General features: G+C 39.5%; 1 protein-coding gene across 1 annotated transcript; it reads left to right on the plus strand.

The window, feature by feature from the left end:
• The first annotated feature begins 15,457 nt into the window (after nucleotides 1-15,457).
• Nucleotides 15,458-20,215, plus strand: zgc:174945 (uncharacterized protein LOC793867 homolog). Its single transcript, XM_064971045.1, has 4 exons — nucleotides 15,458-15,795; nucleotides 17,417-17,755; nucleotides 17,934-18,040; nucleotides 18,170-20,215. The coding sequence occupies exons 1-4, from the start codon at nucleotides 15,711-15,713 to the stop codon at nucleotides 18,179-18,181; spliced, it is 543 nt and encodes a 180-aa protein (XP_064827117.1). The 5' UTR covers nucleotides 15,458-15,710; the 3' UTR covers nucleotides 18,182-20,215.
• Nucleotides 20,216-23,130: the final 2,915 nt, after the last annotated feature.

The following is a 23,130-nucleotide window of genomic DNA, read 5'->3' on the forward strand; positions in this document are numbered from 1 at the left end:
GGCCATTTGTGACCAAGCTTTAACTTCCTGACTCATGTCTTGAGATGTTGCTTCAATATATCCATATAATTTTCTTCCCTCGTGATGCCATCTATTTTGTGAAGTGCACCAGTCCCTCCTGCAGAAAAGCACCCCACAACATGACGCTGCAACCCCCGTGCTTCACGATTGGGATGGTGTTCTTCGGCTTGCAAGCCTCCCATTTTACCTCCAAACATAACGATTGTCATTATGGCCAAACAGTTCTATTTTGTTTTATCAGACCAGAGGACATTTCTACAAATTGTATGACCTTTGTCCCCATGTCCAGTTGCAAACCGTAGTCTAGCTTTTTTATGGTGGTTTTGGAGAGGTGGCTTTTTCCTTGCTGAGCGGCCTTTTAGGTTATGTTGATATAGGACTCGTTTGACTGTGGATATAGACACTTTTGTACCTGTTTCCTCCATCATCTTCACAAGGTCCTTGCTGTTGTTCTGGGATTGATTTGCACTTTTCACACCAAAGTACGTTCATCAGATGAACGTGGTACCTCCAGGCGTTTGAAATTGCTCCCAAGTATGAACCAGACTTGTTGTCACGCCTTGGTCTTAGTATTGTGTGTTTTAGTTTATTAGTTAGTCAGACCAGGGTGTGACATGGGGTTATTATGTATTGTAGTTTCATATTGGGGTTTGTAGTAGTTGGGATTGTAGTTGATTATGGGTGTGTGTGTGTGTTAATTAGGTTGGCTGCCTGAGGCGGTTCTCAATCGGAGTCAGGTGCTTCTCGTTGTCGCTGATTGGGAACCGTATTTAGGTAGCCTGATTTCGCTTTGCATTTCGTGGGTGATTGTTCCTGTCTCTGTGTAGGTAGCACCAGTCAGGCTGTATTAGGTTTCGTTCTGTTTGTTGTTTTTTTGTATTTATTAGTTATTCGTGTTAGTTCGTTCGTTTTGTCTTCACCTAATAAACATGAGTAACATACACGCTGCATTTCGGTCCGACTCTCCTTCAACTAAACAAGAACGCCGTTACACTTGTGTTTTAACTTCTTCGATATAGGGGGTGCTCTTTTAATTTTTGGATAAAAAAACGTTCCCTTTTTAAACAAGATATTTTGTCATGAAAAGATGCTCGACTATGCATATAATCGACAGCTTTGGAAAGAAAACACTGACGTTTCCAAAAACTGCAAAGATATTGTCTGTGAGTGCCCCAGAACTAATGCTACAGGCGAAACCAAGATGAAATTTCATACAGGAAATGCCCCAGATTTTGAATGCGCTGTGTTCCAATGTCTCCTTATATATGGCTGTGAATGAGCGAAGAATGAGCCTACACTTTCTGTCATTTCCCCAAGGTGTCTGAAGCATTGTGACGTATTTGTAGGCATATCATTGGAAGATTGACCATAAGAGACTACATTTACCAGTTGTCCGCCTGGTGTACTCCGTCGAAATTATTGTGTAATCTCCAGCTGCATGCACGTTTCCATTTGGTTCAGAAGAGAAAGGCAACTGCCACGAATGATTTATCATCGAAATGATATGTGAAAAACACCTTGAGGATTGATTCTAAACAACTTTTGCCATGTTTGTCGATATTATGGAGTTAATTTGGAGAAACGTTTGCGTTGTAATGACTGAATTTTCGGGGGGTTTTCTTAGCCAAACGTGATGAACAAAACGGAGCGATTTCTCCTACACAAATAATCTTTTTGCAAAAACTGAACATTTGCTATCTAACTGAGAGTCTCCTCATTTAAAACATCTGAAGTTCTTCAAAGGTAAATGATTTTATTTGAATGCTTTTCTAGTTTTTGTGAAAATGTTGCCTGCTGAATGCTAGGCTTAATGCTATGCTAGCTATCAATACTCTTACACAAATGTTTGTGTAGCTATGGTTGAAAAGCATATTTTGAAAATCTGAGATGACAGTGTTGTTAACAAAAGGCTAAGCATGTGAGCCAATATATTTATTTCATTTCATTTGCGATTTTCAAAAACAGTTACGCTCCCGGATACGGGATTGCTCGACGCTAGAGGTTAGTAAAGAATTCTGAGGTCCTGACTGATTTCTTTTGTTTTTCCCATGATGTCAATTTTCAAAGCTGTTTTTAAAGGCACATTCAACTTAGTGTGTAGACTTCTGACCCACTGGAATTGTGATACAGTGAATTATATGTGAAACAATCTGTCTCTAAACAATTTTTGGAAGAATTGCTTGTGTCATGCAAAGTAGATGTCCTAACCGACTTGCCAAAACTATAGTTTGTTAACAAGACATTTGTGCAGTGGCTGTTTAATAAGAATCCCTTTAAAAAAATGTTTGCCTAAAATGACATACCCAAATCGAACTGCCTGTAGATCAGGACCTGAAGCAAGGATATGCATATTCTTGATACCATTTGAAAGGAAACACTGACTTTTGTGGAAATATGAAATGAATGCAGGGGAATATAACACATTAGATCTGGTAAAAGATAGTACAAAGAAAAAAATATGTTTTTTTGTATTTTGTTTAGTACCATCATCTTTGAAATGCAAGAGAAATGCCATAATGTATTATTCCAGACCAGGCGTAATTTGGATTTTAACAGTGTATGTGCAAAGTTTTCGACTGCGCCAATGAACGATTGCATTTCTTGTTGTTTCTATACATTTTGTATCCATTTTGTATCAAGACTGCCAGTCAATCCATAACATGTCAAGAACTTTGAAAGTTTATTCAAGTGCAGTCTCAAAAAACCATCAAGGGCTATAATGAAACTGGCTCTCATGAGGACTGCAATAGGAAAGGAAAACCTAGAGTTACCTCTGCTGCACAGGATAAATTCATTAGATTTAACTGCACCTCAGATTGAACATCAACTGTTCAGAGGAGACTGCGTGAAATCAGGTCTTCATGGTCAAATTGCTGCAAAGAAGCCACTACTAAAGGACACCAATAATAAGAGACTTGCTTGGACCAAGAAACACAAACAATGGAAATTAGCCTGGTGGAAATCTGTCCTTGGTCTGATGAGTACAAATTTCAGATTTTTTGTTCCAATCGCCATATCTTTGTGAGACGCAGAGTAGGTCAACAGATGATCTCCGCATGTGTAATTCCCACCATGAAGAATGGAAGAGGTGGAGTGGGGGTGCTTTGCTTGTGACACTGTCTGTGATTTATTTAGAATTGTATGTACACTTAACCAGCATTGCTACCACAGGATAAGCAACCAACAAGTGCTCAGTATATGTGGAAACTCCTTCAAGACTGTTGGAAAAGCATTCCTCATAAAGTTTGTTGAGATTGCCAAGAGTGTGCAAAGCTATCATCAAGGCAAAGGTTGGCTACTTTGAAGAATCTCAAATATAAAATATATTTTGATTTGTTTAACACTTTTTTGGTTACCACATGATTCCATATGTGTTACTTCATAGTTTTGATGTCTTCACTATTACACTAAAATGTAGAAAATAGTAAAAAAAAAATAAGAAAAACTCTTGAATGAGTTGGTGTCCAAACTTTGGACTGGTTTTTGTACATTGTTATGGGTGTTTTGTAGCTAATATATTATGATATTTGTCCATGAGAGTGAGAAGATAGACAATTTACAAATACACATGAAAGACACTTCAAATATAATATTTGCCTCTATTTTGCTTGACATTTGTTCATTAAATTGACTGAGAATGAGACAAGGACAGAATACAAAACAAATAAAATAGGAATACATAGGAATATAACACCCACATTTTCAGTATGTATTTGAAACCATACGGTCCCCCAGGCACAATAGTCATCCTAAATCAGCACAGATGAAATGAGAAAACGTTCAAATGTTACCAACTATAATGTTTATGCTCACTGGCAGTAATATTGCTGATTGAGACTTTTTGAAAGGAACTTTTACAATACATCTTAATTTGAACCAGTTTGATCACCCGGTTGCAGCATTTGAGCCAGTCTGATCAGCTGGTTCCAGGGTAACTTTTAAACGTGTGGTGTGTTTGAGGTTTAAAAGGCTTCTGAAGTTTCTAATTTCCTCTTTGAAATGTCATACTTGATTAAAATGTCAATGTAAAAATGTCTAAACGAGAAGAATACAATTCATATTATATGAAAAAAGGAGTACAGTGTTAAAGCTGTAAAAATACTGATCAAATTCATTCCTTCCCTTACCAGAAAACAAATAACAATTCCGTACTTAGCAACTGGTCACCTTGTACAACCATCAAGAATTCTCACAAGCTTACATTACAGTTATCCGTCTGGTAATTATGAGGTCAGGTAACTGGTACAAATATGTACAATTCCCTAAGTGTCCCATTGCAAATGAATCTATTTCAATGGGGTAATCTGGGATTGGTACATCCATTTTTGGAATCATACCGAATCATCAATAATTTAAAAGTCCTCAAATGGATGTATCAATTACAGATTTCCCTTTTAAAGCCATTCTGAATAACTAATTTCTCATTTCAAACTGTGTGAAGTTATGTGTATAACACAGTATGATACTTCTCTCCTAAATATTCACCCTTTCCACTGCCTGCTGTGGAGTCTGATTCATTTGTGTGAATGGTGTATGTGGGCGGGTACCCAATACAGTGCCACGATATGAATGGCAATGGTTGTATGGTACCAATGTATCTCAGACACATGCACAAAACAGGCACACACACGCATACAGTTACACTGTATCTGGAGCAGTTAGTGGCAGATTTTGACTCTTCTCCGTGTGACATGCGGTGACATTCAAAGCGGTGAATCGTGTGACATCGTACGTTTAACATCTCTGCGCTGGAGGAGATAGGCAAGAGATTACTTGTTCACCTTCACAAATCGAGAGGCAAATTACACTTGAATTTGAGATGACCAATCTCTCTCCATCTTGCTCTTTCTTTCTAAACGAGTGAAGTAAAATAATGGCCTGTGTGGGTAAATGTCCCGGGGTCTATAGAAGATGACCGACAGGGGGGAAAGAGCAAATGAGAGAAAGATAGCGAGAGAGACAGAGACGATAATAAAAGAGACAGGAGGAAGGGTGGGGGAGGAGTGGGATAGAGGACAAATGTAGAGTGGGTGAACAGAGGCAGTGATCATATGATCCACCCATGCCCAAGATAGACGTTTTGGTTATGTGAAGGGATACAAGTAGTTTAGTGTAGGAGAAGCATGAGGCGGATGAGAGGAGAACACGGAGAGAGAGAGAGACAGAGAGACAGACAAGTGTCAGAAAGAGTACGTTAAAGAAACAGAAGATGAGAGAGAAGTGTGAGAAGGCATGAAAGAGCACGGAAAAGGGAAATAGTTCTGTCCTTCTGCCCTTACCAACTTGAATTGCCACTGGAACAGTATCTCCATCAATCACTTACTTCCTGTCAGAGTGTGCTCAGTGAAGAGGTTGTTGGAGGTCACAAATCTCCCAGGTTAAGTCACTTTAATAATGTTTATATACCGTGTTTCCCTATTTACAGTGGGGCAGTATTTAGTCAGCCACTAATTGTGCAAGTTCTGCCACTTAAAAAGATGAGAGGCCTGTAATTTTCATCATACTTCAACTATGACAGACAAAATGGGAGAAAAAAAAATCTAGGAAATCACATTGTAGGATTTTTAATGAATTTATTTGCAAATTATGGTGGAAAATAAGTATTTGGTCACCTACAAACAAGCAAGATTTCTGGCTCTCACAGACCTGTAACTTCTTCTTTAAGAGGCTCCTCTGTCCTCCACTCGTTACCTGTATTAATGGCACCTGTTTGAACTTGTTATCAGTATAAAAGACACCTGTCCACAACCTCAAACAGTCACACTCCAAACTCCACTATGGCCAAGACCAAAGAACTGTCAAAGGACACCAGAAACAAAATTGTAGACCTGCACCAGGCTGGGAAGACTGAATCTGCAATAGGTAAGCAGCTTGGTTTGAAGAAATCAACTGTGGGAGCAATTGTTCGGAAATGGAAGACATACAAGACCACTGATAATCTCCCTCGATCTGGGGCTCCACGCAAGATCCCAGAACCACACGGGGGGACCTAGTGAATGACCTGCAGAGAGCTGGGACCAAAGTCACAAAGCCTACCATCAGCAAGGGCATTGAAGATGAAACGTGGCTGGGTCTTTCAGCATGACAATGATCCCAAACACACCACCCGTGCAACGAAGGAGTGGCTTTGTAAGAAGCATTTCAAAGTTCTGGAGTGGCCTAGCCAGTCTCCAGATCTCAACCCCATAGAAAATCTTTGGAGGGAGTTGAAAGTCTGTGTTGCCCAGCAACAGCCCCAAAACATCACTGCTCTAGAGGAGATCTGCATGGAGAAATGGGCCAAAATACCAGCAACAGTTTGTGAAAACCTTGTGAAGACTTACAGAAAACATTTGACCTCTGTCATTGCCAACAAAGGGTATATAACAAAGTATTGAGATAAACTTTTGTTATTGACCAAATACTTATTTTCCACCATAATTTGCAAATAAATTCATTAAAAATCCTACAATGTGATTTCCTGGATTTTTTTTCTCATTTTGTCTGTCATAGTGTACCTATGATAAAAATTACAGGCCTCCCTTCTTTTTAAGTGGGAAAACTTTCACAATTGGTGGCTGACTAAATACTTTTTTTGCCCCACTGTATATGTACTATATTCTAGTCATGGCTCATCCTATATAACTACTGCTATACACACCTTTTATATTCACTCACTGTAAATAATGTCTATACACACCATTCACATATATACAGTAGTTATTTAAATTCTAGACTTTGGTCCTGAAGATAATTTCCTGCAATTCTATCCATTTTGCCATGGGGTTTTGTACCGTGTCTTTAAATACTGCAATCTCGATCTCATTCTAATATTTATACTACTGTACATTGCATTTTAGTTACACTGTTTATACACACCCCATATTTATTTATATACTGGATTCTTGACATACAGTAGCTCACTCTACTATCTACTGCTGTACATGTCATTCTTAGATATATTGTGTAAATGTATCCAGTTTATATACGTATAGATTGCATTTGGATTACTGTAACAGTGCTATTTGGTTTGTTAATTGGCTTCAATCATGCTGCCAAACATACCCTTGTAAAACTGACCATCCTACCGATCCTCGACTTTGGCGATGTAGCCAAAATAGCCTCCAATACCCTACTCAATCAATTGGATGCAGTCTATCACAGTGCCATCCATTTTGTCACCAAAGCCCCATATACTACCCACCACTGTGACCTGTACGCTCTCGTTGGCTGGCCCTCGCTTCATACTCGTCGCCAAACCCACTGGCCCCAGGTCATCTACAAGACCCTGCTAGGTAAACTCCCCCCTTTCTTCTGCCACTGTGTACTCTCTGTTTAGGGCCAAATAGCATTCCAGTTTGCTCAGTTTTTTTTGTTAATTCTTTCCAATGTGTCAAGTAATTATCAATTGTTTTCTCATGATTTGTTTGGGTTGATACACTGCTAGAGTGGGTAATTTGCTGGAAAAGGCCAATAAGGTCTAACCATTGAAAACTGTAAAAACTGTGGTCTAGAGACCCCCCACATAAAACCCCACACTGTAACAGTTCAATATTCACCCTTGTGCAATGCCTCTTCTTGAAATTCACTTTGGGGAATGTATATGTTTATAAAACAAAACCAATTCAGAGTCCAGGAGGTACAGAGTGGCAGGCAGGCTCGAGGTCAGGGCAGGCAGAATGGTCAGGCAGGTGGGAATGGAGTTCAGAAAACAGGCAAGGGCCAAAACCCGATGGATTAGCGAAAGAGAAATAGAAAGCAGAAGCACAGGAAAACACACTGTTTGAACACACTTGAAAAAATACAAGATGAACTGGCACAGAGAGACAGGAAACATAGGGATATAAACACTGGGGAAAATAAGCGAGAACTGGCAGGGGTTGAGACAAACACAAGAAACAGGTGAAACAGATCAAGGCGTGACACTTCACCTCTTCCCCGAATATCATTATACACCACGCCGGCATCGCAGCGTGCACCTCTTTATCTGCTGGTCAACTCTTTAGCCCTGGTTTTGCTGAGCACAGACACATGCTCCTACCCTCCCTCACGCTATCCATCTCTCACTCTCTCTTCACCTTCTCTTCTCCCCATGGCAAAATGTGTAGAACTATAGAGAACCTTCTTTAGAACTGTAAAAATGTATTTCTGCCCCATGGCAAAATAAGTAAAATTGCATGAAATTTGTTATAATTTAAAATGAATACTCTTCACATGACAAAATGTGTAGAACTGCAGGAAATATACTGTGTTTGTGTGTGTGTGTGTGTGTGTGTGTGTGTGTGTGTGTGTGTGTGTGTGTGTGTGTGTGTGTGTGTGTGTGTGTGTGTGTGTGTGTGTGTGTGTGTGTGTGTGTGTGTGTGTGTGCATGCATGCATGAATTGCGTGTGCGTGCATGTTACGTAAAGAGGGAGAAAGTGAGATGGAGGGAAAAAAGGGAGAAGAAGAGAAGCCAGATAGAGGTGTAGATTGAGAGAGAGGGGAATTGGAGGGGTTTAAATGTCTGATCTTTTCATCCACTGAGAGAAAAGGTGCCTCCTCTGGCCTCAGTTGCCTGGTTGTTTAATTCCTGAGGGAAGGGTGAGGGGATCGAGACTTACTTTAAATGTGTCTGTGTCTGAGTAGTTGAGGAAATGTAATCTCCTCTGGCTGCCTGGGGTCAAGCTTATTGGAGACACAGTTTTGGGAGAGTGTTAGACCAGATGCCGATATTGTAAGAGTGAGATTATGTAATCTGATGAACCTCTCCATTCCCACTCAAGCACATCAATGTCACAATCCTGTGTCACAACTTAGTAATGAGAGCTGTCAATGTTAAGGACACATCATCCAAAGGGAAAAGTGATTTTTTTTCTTCAGTTTTGCAGATTTATGTAGTTGCCTGTGATTAAATGTAGGGCTGTACTGCCCTCTGGGGGATTTACTGAATAACTGCAAAATGGAAGGTCCAGAACCATCTGCACACAGGTAAAAGGTTTTAACTTTGTGTGGCAGATGCTGAAGCGACAAATGAGTTCACTCCAGTGGTGACCTGTCATTCAGTGTGGTTTTGAGCCCCACATTTTTGCCAATGTTTTTTTTGGGGGGGGTCTGTCCTGTTTTGCATGTTATTTTGGCGTTAATATACGTCACATATAATTTTGCAAACCATGTAAAAAATATATATATCAATGAGTTAATAAAGCCGCAAACAAACATGGTCTCTTTTTTGTTTTCTTGAGTAAGACAGCTCCAAAATGCAGTTGTTTCAGCCTAGCTCAGTGCTTTCTGTGGTGGTGGGTCAAGCCAGTAGAAAATACAGTGTCGTGCCGTGATTGGCTCAGTGTTCTGTCTCTCATGGGGACACTAGTCACTGCCAAGTCTAAGACAAGCCCCTTTGGTGCTTCCATAGAGTTACATTAGAAGTGCCCATCCAAGAAGGCTCAAGGTCTTTGGCCCTAGATAAAATGACGTCAAATCACAGTAACACAACATCATACTTTAAAAATCTTAGCTAGCAGTCATCATCATGAATCAAGTCGACAATCTACTGGCAAATTATTTTTAATCCTTGTCATAAGAGAAATAATTAAGATAAATGATGGATAAAAAGTATCGGTGCTCATTGGCCATAAACATTACACAATAAGCTGGAAATTGCTAATTCAATGATGAGTGGTTTGGAAGGAATCAGTGGCTAACTGCAAGCATTGCAAAGCAATCATTAGCCTGCTATTCAGTGGAGTGGCTGTGTGGTCCCAAGTCTAAGATTAAGTGTCTCTTTACCTAGTTGAAAATTATAAACATTCAACATTGGCCATACTGTTAATGAAGCATGATTTGGAGCTCAAAACAATTGTTTTCTCTGAACTGCAAATTCTGACTTTAGTGCGTTCAAGACAACTGGGAACTCGGAAAAAAAACAAGCTACGACAGGGAAAATGTTATGAACTTTCATCCATCTCTTTCTAGATCTACGACCTGAAGATCACTGACGTCATCATGATTCAACCTTTTTTTTTTCAATTTCCCAGTGGTCTTGAAAGCACCATAGATCCAGACAATGTCAGACTTTGATGACAAAGTTTAATGACAAAATTTACTCAGGAAGGACCGCCGTCCCAACTTCCTGTTCAACTGAGCACAGCACAACAAGGTGAGTCCAAAAATGTATTAGATGTTGCTGCACAATATGTAAAATGCCAAGGAGATATGTATACTGTAGCTAAGAAAGTAATACTAAGTGTATGTTGTGCTACTAACAGCTTACTACACATGTGCCTCACCCTAATCATTTGGTATATTTTCACCTCTTAATTTCTCCTACTGTTCTGATTTGGTGGTGCACATGTAACGTTAGCCTATAACCTGTTTTTGAGAAATGTAATCAATGGATATTGTAAGAGCTTTCATTGTCTGCTTATTAGCTGACTTTATTTATCCTATGGTTCTGACATGGTGTACAGGGAGAACACTGTAAAAACAGCCCATGTTCTGAATTCTGTCGCTGTATTTCAAAAGTGCTAAAAAAATAGTTATATTGACTAAAATCGGTCCAAGCTCGCTCATTAATTTCTTAATCGAAATTACGGATAGCCTCCTATCAGCTTGTCGTCCCTTATGCCATAGTTTGTACATCTCAATTGTCAGTAGAAACCAAATTTGTTTAAGCAAGTCAGCCATAACAGCTATATATTTTTTAAAGGCAGTAAAATAGGCTGTTTCGCTGCCAAACAAGGCTCCGCTGATAGCCAGGTGTAGCAGTGGTAAGGTGTTGGGACTGCTTTTGGGACTCTGCTGTTGGGACAGTTTCTTGGAGGCCCTAACAGTTTGGGGGCACCGTTTGTCACCATTATGGTGCAATTAATGTATTGTTTACTGTTGTGTGCATGCATCCCACATTTCATTTTTTTGCCCTAAAATCGCCACTGGTACACACACACACACACACACACACACACACACACACACACACACACACACACACACACACACACACACACACACACACACACACACACACATTACAGATAGATCAATACAGGTATTTTCTATGATCATATTTTCTCTTATGGCTGTGAATGTTATTCAAACACACAGCATGCTCCCGTTCCTGTGTGTGTGTGTACATGGTTGTGTGGGCGAGTGTACGTGCTTGTCATTTCAGCAGCCGCCACGCTCAAAAATATAGTGCAAAGATCTTACTTTGTGATACATCACTTGGCATTTCCTGTTATCATGTACCAACAGCTTCAATCAGGCAACACTCACTCAATATTTTTTGCATTTTATTCTATGCCATGTTTTTACGTCATTTGTAAATTGCAGTACTCTCTTTGACAGACTTGTCCAATGCCAACCTGACGCTTATTATACTGCTCAGTTTATACACTGCCACCCATTTCCCCTTTCCCCAATACACATGTAAATATTAAACAATAAATTGTGCCTTCCTGTATTATACTACAAAAATGTTTATTCTATTTTACTGAGCCATTTACTTTATGTTCGTATTTTTATCATTTCTTATTGTTGTTGCATTGTCAAGAAGAAACCTTTGGACGATGTATACCATGCGTATCCCATACATCCGACTAATATAACTAGAAACTAACCCTTACTCCTAAGCCCCTACCCAGTGTAGATGTAGACCAACTAGAACAGTGGTCTCCAACCTTTTCTAGCATTCTACTTTTGAAAAATGTAACATGTTGCATGCTACTCATTTGTATTTTCTAGCTTTCAAGTAGGCATATTATTCTCGTCTCCTTTCCCCTGCAATTTTTCCCCAGGTCCTTACTGTACAAGATATGTGTTTTCTGTCAATATACCTGGTCAAATAATGGTGAATAAATAACTCTGAAGACTGGAAAAAGCTAACAATTTTGGATTTCTTTGTGAAATTCCCCTTCACTTCAAGTGCACACATCGCGAGAGAGGAATGTGATTGACTAGCAATGTTTCTGTACTGCTACTGCAACTGTACATGTGATGGCAACAAATTGATACAAATAATAATTTTATCATTCTGTCAGGTAGGCTTACTTTGAAGTAAACATTTATTTGAGAAGGTTGAGAAAACCTTTGTCTACCCACAAGACGGTAATCATGAGCATTGCTAACTTGTTACACATAATGATAGACAAACTTACGCATCACACAGGCAGGGGCAATATTGCTGGACATTAATTAGTAGATGTTATGGTACGTTTGGCTTTTTAAGCCAATTGTGGCTAACCATTGGTAGTAGTGTCAATGTGGCTTTGATTGGATCGTGTCGTGTCTGGACTATCATTAAATGTGACGACTTATTTTTCTCAAATCAGTTCTCTAGGTTGAATTATTACATAATTAAATGAATCATGTAAACATTAATTAACTAGGAAGTCAGGGACACCAGGGAAAATGTTGAGATTACAAAGCTATAGTTTTCCGAATATAAAACTTCAGAAATGTTCTTATCTTATCAATTAGTCTATTAATTAATTATTAATTGCCTTGTCAGCTCTCATTACTGTAAGTCACAAACCCTTGTACTGTATATCTGCACAAACCCTAGCGAAAATAATGAATCAGTGATATACAAATTGGCTTAATTATTTATTTACTAACTAACTAATCACAGAGTTACATAACAAACAAACAGCAGATATTGGTTACTAACAATATAGAAAATGTCCCCTTTGGGCTAAGCCGATATGATGGCTTGGTAGACATAGGAAATGGGTGGTGACTGAGAAAGAGACAAAAGACAAAATGGATTCACTACACACAGTGGACAATTATAATAATTGAAATGTCTATCCTTTGCACATGAGTGGCAGCTCATTCTGAAAGAAATTGCAATGTACATATTTACGCTTGGATGTCGTTGTTGTCTCTCCGTTGAAAACACTCGATCGGCCTGTAGAGTTCATCAGAGTCTCTGGGTAACTTTCCCAGGTCACAATGTCTTTTGTGGTAAGAATGGATACTTCAGAGTACCATTCGGAAATGTTCTTATAGATTAGATGCTTCAGCGGTTGTCTGTATTCTCGTTCTAGACTTCTAGAATTTCAAGCTGCAGACTAGTAATTGTACGGCTAAGATTTGCTCTTATTCTGTAGCGATCAATAGTCTCAGATTTTAACCATTTTCAGCCGTGTAGCCAAAACTACAGCTGTATGGTCTCCAATGGCCTATAGAATTGTATTCGTTCCAATGTGGGGACGACGTCCCGGCATTCTCTGACTTCTTAACCATTCGAGACGTCCGGCTTACCATGGGTCTCTTTGGCATAAAATTCAAATTTCGTCACGGGTGGTTTTATACTCTGGAGTAGAAAAGGGTGGTTCCATGACACAAACATAATGTCTATGCTCACGTGCGCATGGCCACTGACATGGCCAGTTAATCTTTATATCAAAATCCAAACTCTAATTTATAAGGTTAAAATCACATGACATCTTTTCACAAATAGTTTTATGTTTAATCACATACATTTCACAATATTTAGATGTAAACCTGACCACTGGGAAATGTACACTTGAACTTCTTATGGCTGCAATCCCGTTAACGGGAGCGATATGACAACAGCCAGTCAAAACATCAAAAATCTCATAATTAAAACTCATGCCATTTTAAAGCTATTCTCGTTGTTAATCCCACCACAGTGTCCAATTTCAAATATGCTTTACAGCAAAAGCACCACAAACGATTATGTTAGGTCACCACATAGCCACAGAAAAACACAGACATTTTTTTTCAGCCAAAGAAAGGAGTTTCAAAAAGCACAAATAGAGATAAAATGAATCACTAACCATCATGAGCTTCATCAGATGACACTAATAGGACTTCATGTTACTGTCAGAGTCGTGTGTATAGGTGGCAGGGAAGTCAGGCGCAGGAGAGTCAAACGGAGTGTAAATGGAGACTTTTAATGTAAGTCCACTTAACATGCTCCAAAAACTAAATACAGTGCCTTGCGAAAGTATTCGGCCCCCTTGAACTTTGTGACCTTTTGCCACATTTCAGGCTTCAAATGACTATTGTAGCTGGAACGGCTGATTTTTTAAATGTAATATCTATATAGGCGTACAGAGGCCCATTATCAGCAACCATCACTCCTGTGTTCCAATGGCACTTTGTGTTAGCTAATCCAAGTGTATAATTTTAAAAGGCTAATTGATCATTAGCAACACTATCAACAAGGCAGGTCCTACAGGCCCTAGTTTTTTCACAACTGTTCAGGAACTTGTACACAGAGATATAATATGAATAATATGCATGTCATTCTTTTCTGGCTCAAAGTGGGGAGAGATTGACTTCATCACTACTTGTATGAGAGGTTGAATGCACCGAGCTGTCTGTCTAAACTACTGGCACACAGCGCGGACACCCATGCACAACCCACAAGACATGCCAGAAGAGAGCTCTTCACAGTCCCCAAGTCCAGGACAGACTATGGGAGGCACACAGTACTACATAGAGCCATGACTACATGGAACTCCATTCCACATCAAGTAACTGTGGCAAGCAGTGAAATTTGATTTTAAAAACAGCTAAGGCTTAAGAGGGTGTAGACGATGCTGAATGGATGTAGACAAAGTATTTGTGCTTTGTTTTTGAGCTATGTCTGTTTGTTTGAAAGGTGTGAGAAAATTAGCATTATTTGGAAAATTTTCAGTAATCTACAGCAGCATTCTCTAATTATTTTGGGGTCTAAAGGATAAATGTGTCTAACAACATTTAAATGATGATGAAAATAATTGACCCATTGTCAAATGCCATTTTAATTGATGTGAACCATTTGTGAACATGTTTGTGAACACGTTTTTGACATTGGGCCTGGTCATCAGATGCCAGAGCCCTTTATTGCCAAATTGTGTCAATGAGGTGGTCGGTTTTAAAATGGCTAACACTTATCACATGAAATGTACAAGCTGAAATATGGTGCATTCGGATATATGGTTGGAATACTGTCTGAAACATAGCATTTGCAACATGCATGGTAACAAGCATTCATTCTTACAGGTCTGTAATTACATACTTCAATTACCACCAGTTACATGTTTTTACAGTGTAAGTACGTACTTTTACAATTAATCACAATACAGTGTAATAACATATTTAATTACATTGTGATGAGGACCCATTATCATTAAGTGTTACCGAAAGATGTTTTGATTATTTTGAAAATAGAAAATACCATTCTCTGAAATACCATCATCTTGTTCCAAATTAGAGGATGATTTTGTTCAGGCCTTTCAAATACAAATGACAAGAAACTCAAAATCAATTGAAATAATGTATTTCAAATACTGCCCATCTTTGCGCGTATACTGAAATGTTAGCGTTAGCATGTAACATGTGTTTTTGCACAATCAGATTTGGAAGATTACTCAAAACTGGAATTGCTGGACTTGAGAAAATATACCACAGTTTCCTCAAACAAAGAAACGTGCACTAGATGAGCCCCATACACTGCTGTTCTGCTGGTTGTCAGGCAGCCTCTTTCTCTCCACTGGAACTTATATCTACTCTACGCCTACACACACCCACAAGGAAGACACACACACGCTCTAACTTGCTCTTATAGCCTCTTCGGTGGGCAAATCTAGCAGACTGCAGATGAGAGCTTAGTTATTGTGTGTTTATGATGGTACTTTAAACTGTTGGTCATCTATAACATATAGCTCACGTGGAGTACATCAGTTTAAGCAACTTTCAGTTTCGAGAGCTTGTGTTTGGAAATGGTTTGGCTCCGTGGATCTAAAGTGCTGTCCCTGCTGTTGACAGTGTCTCTCTGTCTCTGTGTGTCATCTTCTCTAGACACAGGTGAGTACTCATGGTGTTACTAGTGGGTAATAAACAAACAAGTGTCTTGACTCAAAAGTGGGACAGGGTAAAACCCTAGGTATGGTAGTTGCGTTTAGATTAGAGAGTATTCAATGCTTTTAATACCCAGATATACTCAGAAATAATCCCTAATAAACTAGGAAACGTGGACTAGATGAGCCCCATGCACTGCTCTACTTGTCCATTACATTTTTCAGTCAATTTTTATTAGCAGTTACTCTAACCCTCCCATAATAAACTAGCTGCCCTGAACAGGCAGTTAACCCACTGTTCCTAGGCCATCATTGAAAATAAGAATTTGTTCTTAACTGACTTGCCCAGTAAAATAAAGGTAAAGAAAAAAAGTAGTGACAGTGAGGGGGGAAAGTATTTGATCCCCTGCTGATTTTGTACATTTGCCCACTGACAAAGAAATGATAAGTCTATAATTTTAATGGTAGGTTTATTTGAACAGTGAGAGACAGAATAACAACAGAAAAATCCAGAAAAACGCATGTCAAAAATTTTATAAATTGATTTGCATTTTAATGAGGGAAATAAGTATTTGACCCCTCTGATGTGGTGAAGTTGTCCTGTCCCCTTAGCAGAAAAACACTCCCAAAGCATAATGTTTCCACCTCCATGTTTGACGGTGGGGATGGAGTTCTTGGGGTCATGGGCAGTATTCCTCCTCCTCCTCCAAACACGGCGAGTTGAGTTGATGCCAAAGAGCTCCATTGTGGTCTCATCTGACCACAACACTTTCATCCAGTTGTCCTCTGAATCATTCAGATGTTCATTGGAAAACTTCAGACAGGCATGTATATGTGCTTTCTTAAGCAGGAGGACCTTGCGGGTGCTGCAGGATTTCAGTCCTTCACACGGTGTAGTGTGTTACCAATTGTTTTCTTGGTGACTATTGTCCTAGCTGCCTTGAGATCATTGGCAAGATCCTCCTGTGTAGTTCTGGGCTGATTCCTCACCGTTCTCATGATCAATGCAACTCCACGAGGTGAGATCTTGCATGGAGCCCCAGGCCGAGAGAGATTGACAGTTCTTTTGTGTTTCTTATATTTGCGAATAATCGCCCCAACTGTTCTCACCTTCTCACCAAGCTGCTTGGCGATGGTCTTGTAGTCATTCCAGCCTTGTGTAGGTCTACAATCTTGTCCCTGACATCCTTGGAGAGCTCTTGGCCATGGTGAAGAGTTTGGAATTTGATTGATTGATTGCTTCTGTGGAAAGGTGTCTTTTATACAGGTAACAAACTGAGATTAGGAGCACTCCCTTTAAGAGTGTGCTCCTAATCTCAGCTCGTTACTTGTATAAAAGACACCTGGGAGCCAGAAATCTTTCTGATTGAGAGGGGGTCAAATACTTATTTCCCTCATTAAAATGCAAATCAATTTATAACATATTTGACATGCGTTTTTCTGGATTTTGTTTTTGTTATTCTGTCTCTCACTGTTCAAATAAACCTACCATTAAAATTATAGACTGATCATTTCTTTGTCAGTGGGCAAACGTACAAAATCAGCAGGGGATCAAATAGTTTGTCCCTCACTGTATATGTAGTGCTGCTTTGGAGCTGAGTTATATACTTTTTCCACAAAAACTCCAGGTGCCGTAGAGTTGAAGTACACCAAGACTCCTATGGTTGGGACTGAGGGCATGCCCTTGAGGCTCACCTGTAAGGCAGTGTATGACACAAAACAATGTGGTCGTATTGATGCCTTTTGGTGTCATCACACTTTGGAAGAGTGTCCCAAGCTCATTGACCTCGGCAAGTACCTCACTGTTGTCAACGAGATGGTTATGGAGGACAGTGTCAGACATAGACACGTTGTAACAGACTTCATAGAACTGACCCCTGCTGACCGAGGAGTCTATCAGTGCAATGCAGTATGTGAAATGGGAGGCCATGCTGCCATGGGACACTACATAAATATCACAGTCAAAGGTACCATTACATTTTTCAGTTAATTTTTGTTAGCAGTTACTCTAACAGTTACTCTGACTTACAATAACAACGTCCAACTAAGGTGAAACAACCATGTAGCGTGATCATCAGTCAATCAATTAAACAATCAACAAACCAACCAATTAATCACTAATTTTTATTTCTAACCCTATAACAGCAGCTCCAATATTTGATCAAAGAAAGGCCAACAATGGTGGACTGAACTGGACATACAGCACTGGAACAATACTGTGGTCCCTTCTCCAAATACTGGAGTTACTTGAGGCAAGATCAATAACAAAGTAACACAGAAAAAATGCACTTGTACATTTATACTTCGCAGCCAATCATAACTTAATGTAGATCTTTTGGGGTGAAGTCTCTTGTTTATGAATGATTATTTGCGTTTAACAGGTTAATCATTGAGCTGGTCTGGTAGCTGATGGCAGATGGCGTCAAGGCTGAAAATGGAGATACCATCTGCGATACAGATTTACAGTTTATCAAACCCAAACATTTAACTGAATTGTTTTACATAACTACAAATAAGGTGCCTTTTGTCTCAAAAGACTACAACATTTATATTCATTGGCTAATAGTTTACTTAACATTTACAAAAAATAAAAATGTGTTATAAAGTAGCTTCAAACATGTATGTTGGAAGACAGGAGGGTTTGTACTACTTAAATTAAAATTCAATTTCATGGAATTTCAATGGAATGGAATGCTCATTTGTTCGCTCAAACACAATTTTTTTCCAGTTCGCATGCATGCCTATTTCTGTTTAATTTTGTTCTCTCCCCTGTTCTTGTCACGGTGGGCTATCTCTCTACACCTCTCAGGTCTCTGTCTGTTAGAGGAAATGCCCATACAGGACAGGAAACCACACATAGCATTTGCACAAACGGAGGACTGAAGCAATGTGAGCAGAGGTAGTCGCAGTCCATGTGGTTGGAAGGGTGAGGGGGAGTAAAAGGGTCTGGTAGTCTTGTGATGTTTATTATATCTCAGTTTAATTTGAAGGCGCAGCAGTGTACTGTCATACTTTTTGTTCTAGTTGTCCACACATGCCTTTTTTTTGTTTGTTTGTTTGTTCTCTCCCCTGTTCTTGTCATGGTGGGTTATCACTCTACTCCTTTCAGGTCTGTGTCTGTTAGAATAAATGCCAATACAGGACAGGAATCCACACATATCATTTGCAAAAACAAAAGGAGGCCTGAAGCTATGTAAACAGTGCTAGTAGCAGTCTATGTGGTTGGAAAGGTGAGGAGGAGTAAAGGGATATGCATTTCTTGTGATGTTTATCCTAAACTCAGTTTGATTTGAAGGCTCAGGAGTGTACTGTAATACTATATACTGTAGGTTTACAATATTTTGAAAGAAGTTATTATGAATTGCGAAACTGAGCGATATTCCGTGTGAATTATTGGCTAAACCACTAGGTCAGAGCTTCCCCAAATACATTTTGGTTGTATAGAGGTGTTCCCCCAGAGTTACTTTATGTGTACACCCAAAAAACACCAGATAAGAAAAGCATGGTGTGTCATACAATATATGGAAATGAGCCATTTGACCATTATAAACTGACAAACTACATAAACATTTGTGCACTATATCTGCAATCTTATAAAACAATCAAACATTATTTTGATGATTACAACTGCAATTATCAAAGCGGTTTATATGTTTACATGCATTAATGTCTCAGTAAAACCATATCTACACATTTAAATGAGTGGAAATGACGACTTCTGCCGTAGGGTAAACTTTAAAGGTATGGAGATTTAAGGAGGAGACTGCCATGCACCAGTTGTTGCCACAAAACAAGTGAAGACCGTTTTATTAGCCTCCCTTCCCAGGCTAAAGACACAAGTCTTTGAACGAGTTCTTATCACATGACAGCAAGCGCCCAGGTACTTGCAGAATTGATTATGGTTCATGTTAATATTGGTTAAGCCTTGTTTGGTATCACCATGCTGATATTAGACAAACGACTTTATTTTTCTATAATGTATTTGGTGCTCATGTGTTAATTGTGTATTGGTCTTACATACATTTCTCATGAAAGCAACAGCATATTGGCTTTTCTCTAACAATTCCTTCTTATGAGGGAACGCAAACCTTGTTACACATTTTGTTTAACATCTTGTCAAGTTCTGACCATCGTTCGCGTGTGTTTTCCTTGTTTTAGTGTTGGTCAGGACGTGAGCTGGGTGGGCATTCTATGTTGTGTGTCTGGTTTGTCTATTTCTATGTTTGGCCTGATATGGTTCTCAATCAGAGGCAGGTGTTAGTCATTGTCTCTGATTGGGAACCATATTTAGGTAGCCTGTTTTGTGTTGGGTTTTGTGGGTGATTGTTCCTGTCTCTGTGTTTGTTGCACCAGATAGGGCTGTTTAGTTTTTTTCACATTTCTTGTTTTGTAGATTGTTCATCTTTATTAAAGATGTTTACAAGTAACCACGCTGCGTTTTGGTCCGCCTCTCTTTCCCCAGAAGAAAACCATTACACATCTATTACAGATATGTGCTTTTTTATTGTTGTTTACTGATATGAAATAGTATTTATAAAAATCTAAATAATCAGTGAGCATTGTCTTTCCTCCAGATGCTTTGGAGGTGGGGTGCCCAAGGGTAGCTATCACTGGGGAGAGGGCACGCCAATGAATCTCACTTGTAACATAAAGTATGATCCGAGAAAATGTGGTCATATTGAAACTTCCTGGTACCATCGCTTTTCAGTTGAAAAATCCAAAGCTTACTGCTCTCGCTAGGTACTCCACTGTCAACGAGGCAGCTATGGAGCACCCCAACATCAAAAGCAGGGAAGTCATCACAGAGATGAAACAGCTGAATGAAAATGAACAAGGACTCTATCAGTGTCAAGAGCATTGTGAGAGCAGAAATTCTGCTATGGGACACTATAGTAGTATTACAATCAAAGATCATTTGTGGGTCAGCTATGAGCAATGAAGGCCTACCAAATGGCAAGTGTCCTCCTGCGGGGACGTGGGCTGGGATTAAAAATAAAAATAAATGTAAAAAATATATAGGACAAAACACACATCATGACAAGAGAGACAACACAACACTATATAAAGAAAGACCTAAGACAACAACATAGCATGGCTGCAACACATGGCAACACAGCATGGTAGCAACACAACAAGACAACAACATGGTAGCAACAAAACAAGGCAGCAGTACACCATGGTAGCAGCACAAAACAGGGTACAAACATTATTGGACACAGACAACAGCACAAAGGACAAGAAGGTAAAGACAACAATACATCACACAAAGCAGCCACAACTGTCAGTAAGAGTGTCCATGATTGAGTCTTTGAATGAAGAGATTGAGATAAAACTGTCCAGTTTGAGTGGTTGATGCAGCTCGTTCCAGTCGCTAGCTGCAGCGAACTGAAAAGACAAGCGACACAGGGATGTGTGTACTTTGGGGACCTTACCCAGAATGTGACTGGCAGAACGGTTGTTGTATGTGGAGGATGAGGTCTGCAGTAGATATCTCAGATGGGGGAGTGAGGCCTAAGAGGGTTTAATAAATAAGCATCAACCAGTGAGTATACAGAGATGACTAGTTTACAGAGGAGTTTAGAGTGCAGTGATGTGTCCTATAAGGCGTATTGGTGGCAAATCTTGTGGCCGAATGGACGACTAGGAGATTGATCTTCAATCTCTGAACTCTATTTTTAGCAAGAGAAAATTAACCAGTTGTAGAGCATGGTGAAGAGGATGAGTGTATGCCTTGGTACGTTATTACACATTCACTCACTCCTATATTACAAATCACCTATTCATAAAATGACAATGTACTTTTTAAATCTCACTCACGCTGGAGACTCCAGCTAAAATAATCTTAACAAACAGATGACAATATCCAGAATCTTCATGTTTTATATTTCCTTTTATGTTTTGTTGTGATATTGTTTAGGAGAGTTTGGCCCAATCCCAAATGGATTCCTAGACTCTATGCCCTACGCACTTGTGGAGATCTTAGATGATTTGATTGCAATAAGCAAAATTATGAAACTTCCACCTAACCTATTTGAGTGAAAGGTGAAGCTCTTACCATATTGGTTGCAAAATCTATAAGATGTAGGGTCTAGGCCTAGGCGTCCATTTGGACCCATTATGTTACTGAAAGTCACCCATGTGATCTGCAGGAAAATGCTGTCCTATGTGCATCAAACCACCAGAGAGCACCCTCTTTCCTCTGTCCTTTCTCCTCCGTGAAATCTCATGTTTATTGAATATACATACTGTGTGTTACAGGTTCATCAAGGCAGAACATGACCTGTCAATTATCATGGAGAGACCATCTAGAGATTTATATTAAATCCAAACATATTGCACATTTCACATACAGTAAGGTGTTGTTATGTGGCTCAAAAGAGTCAAGTTTGTTTTCTATGGATAATAGTTCAACCCAAATTTAAGAAAAAAAGACATTACTATTGACATTGTGTTATTTCCAATTTCAATCATCAATATGTACGTAGGAAAGATGGTTCGGTTTGAGCATCAGTGCTAAAATATCATTTTAAATGGTAAAAACAATCTTGTTGACTTGTCATGCTTACTTATTTATTTGCTCTTGTTCTCATGCGTGCTTGTTTCTTTTTTCCCCGTTCTCTCTTCTTCATGCTTGTTTCTTGTCATGGTGGGCTCTCTAAACCTCTCAAGTCTATTTCTGTGAGAAGAAATACACATACTGAGGGTAGTGAGGTCTGCACAACACATCACCGGGGGCAAACTACCTGCCCTCCAGGACACCTACACCAGCCGATGTCACAGGAAGGCCATAAAGATCATCAAGGACAACAACCACCCGAGACACTGCCTGTTCACCCTGCTATCATCCAGAAGGCGAGGTCAGTACAGGTGCATCAAAGCAGAGGACCGAGAGACTGAAAAACAGCTTCTATCTCAAGGCATCAGACTGTTAAACAGCCACCACTAACATTGAGTGGCTGCTGCCAACATAATGACTCAACTCCAGCCTTTAACTTCTTCAATATAGGGGGCGCTCTTTTAATTTTTGGATAAAAAAACGTTCACGTTTTAAACAAGATATTTTGTCACGAAAAGATGCTCGACTATGCATATAATTGACAGCTTTGGAAAGAAAACACTCTGACGTTTCCAAAACTGCAAAATATTGTCTGTGAGTGCCCCAGAACTTATGCTACAGGCGAAACCAAGATGAAATTTCATACAGGAAATGCCCCAGATGTTGAATGCGCTGTGTTCCAATGTTTCCTTATATGGCTGTGAATGCGCAAGGAATGAGCCTACACTTTCTGTTGTTTCCCCAAGGTGTCTGCAGCATTGTGACGTATTTGTAGGCATATCACTG

Source organism: Oncorhynchus masou, chromosome 7, assembly GCF_036934945.1.
Source record: "Oncorhynchus masou masou isolate Uvic2021 chromosome 7, UVic_Omas_1.1, whole genome shotgun sequence".
Classification (NCBI taxonomy): Eukaryota; Metazoa; Chordata; class Actinopteri; order Salmoniformes; family Salmonidae; genus Oncorhynchus; species Oncorhynchus masou.

Excerpts from the sequence above, each read along its gene's own strand:
- zgc:174945 (XM_064971045.1), top strand. The coding sequence starts at position 15,711 with ATGGTTTGGCTCCGTGGATCTAAAGTGCTGTCCCTGCTGTTGACAGTG. Across the intron at positions 15,796-17,416 it reads GTCATCTTCTCTAGACACAG|GTGCCGTAGAGTTGAAGTAC; the intron begins GTGAGTACTCAT and ends CAAAAACTCCAG. Across the intron at positions 17,756-17,933 it reads CATAAATATCACAGTCAAAG|CAGCTCCAATATTTGATCAA; the intron begins GTACCATTACAT and ends ACCCTATAACAG.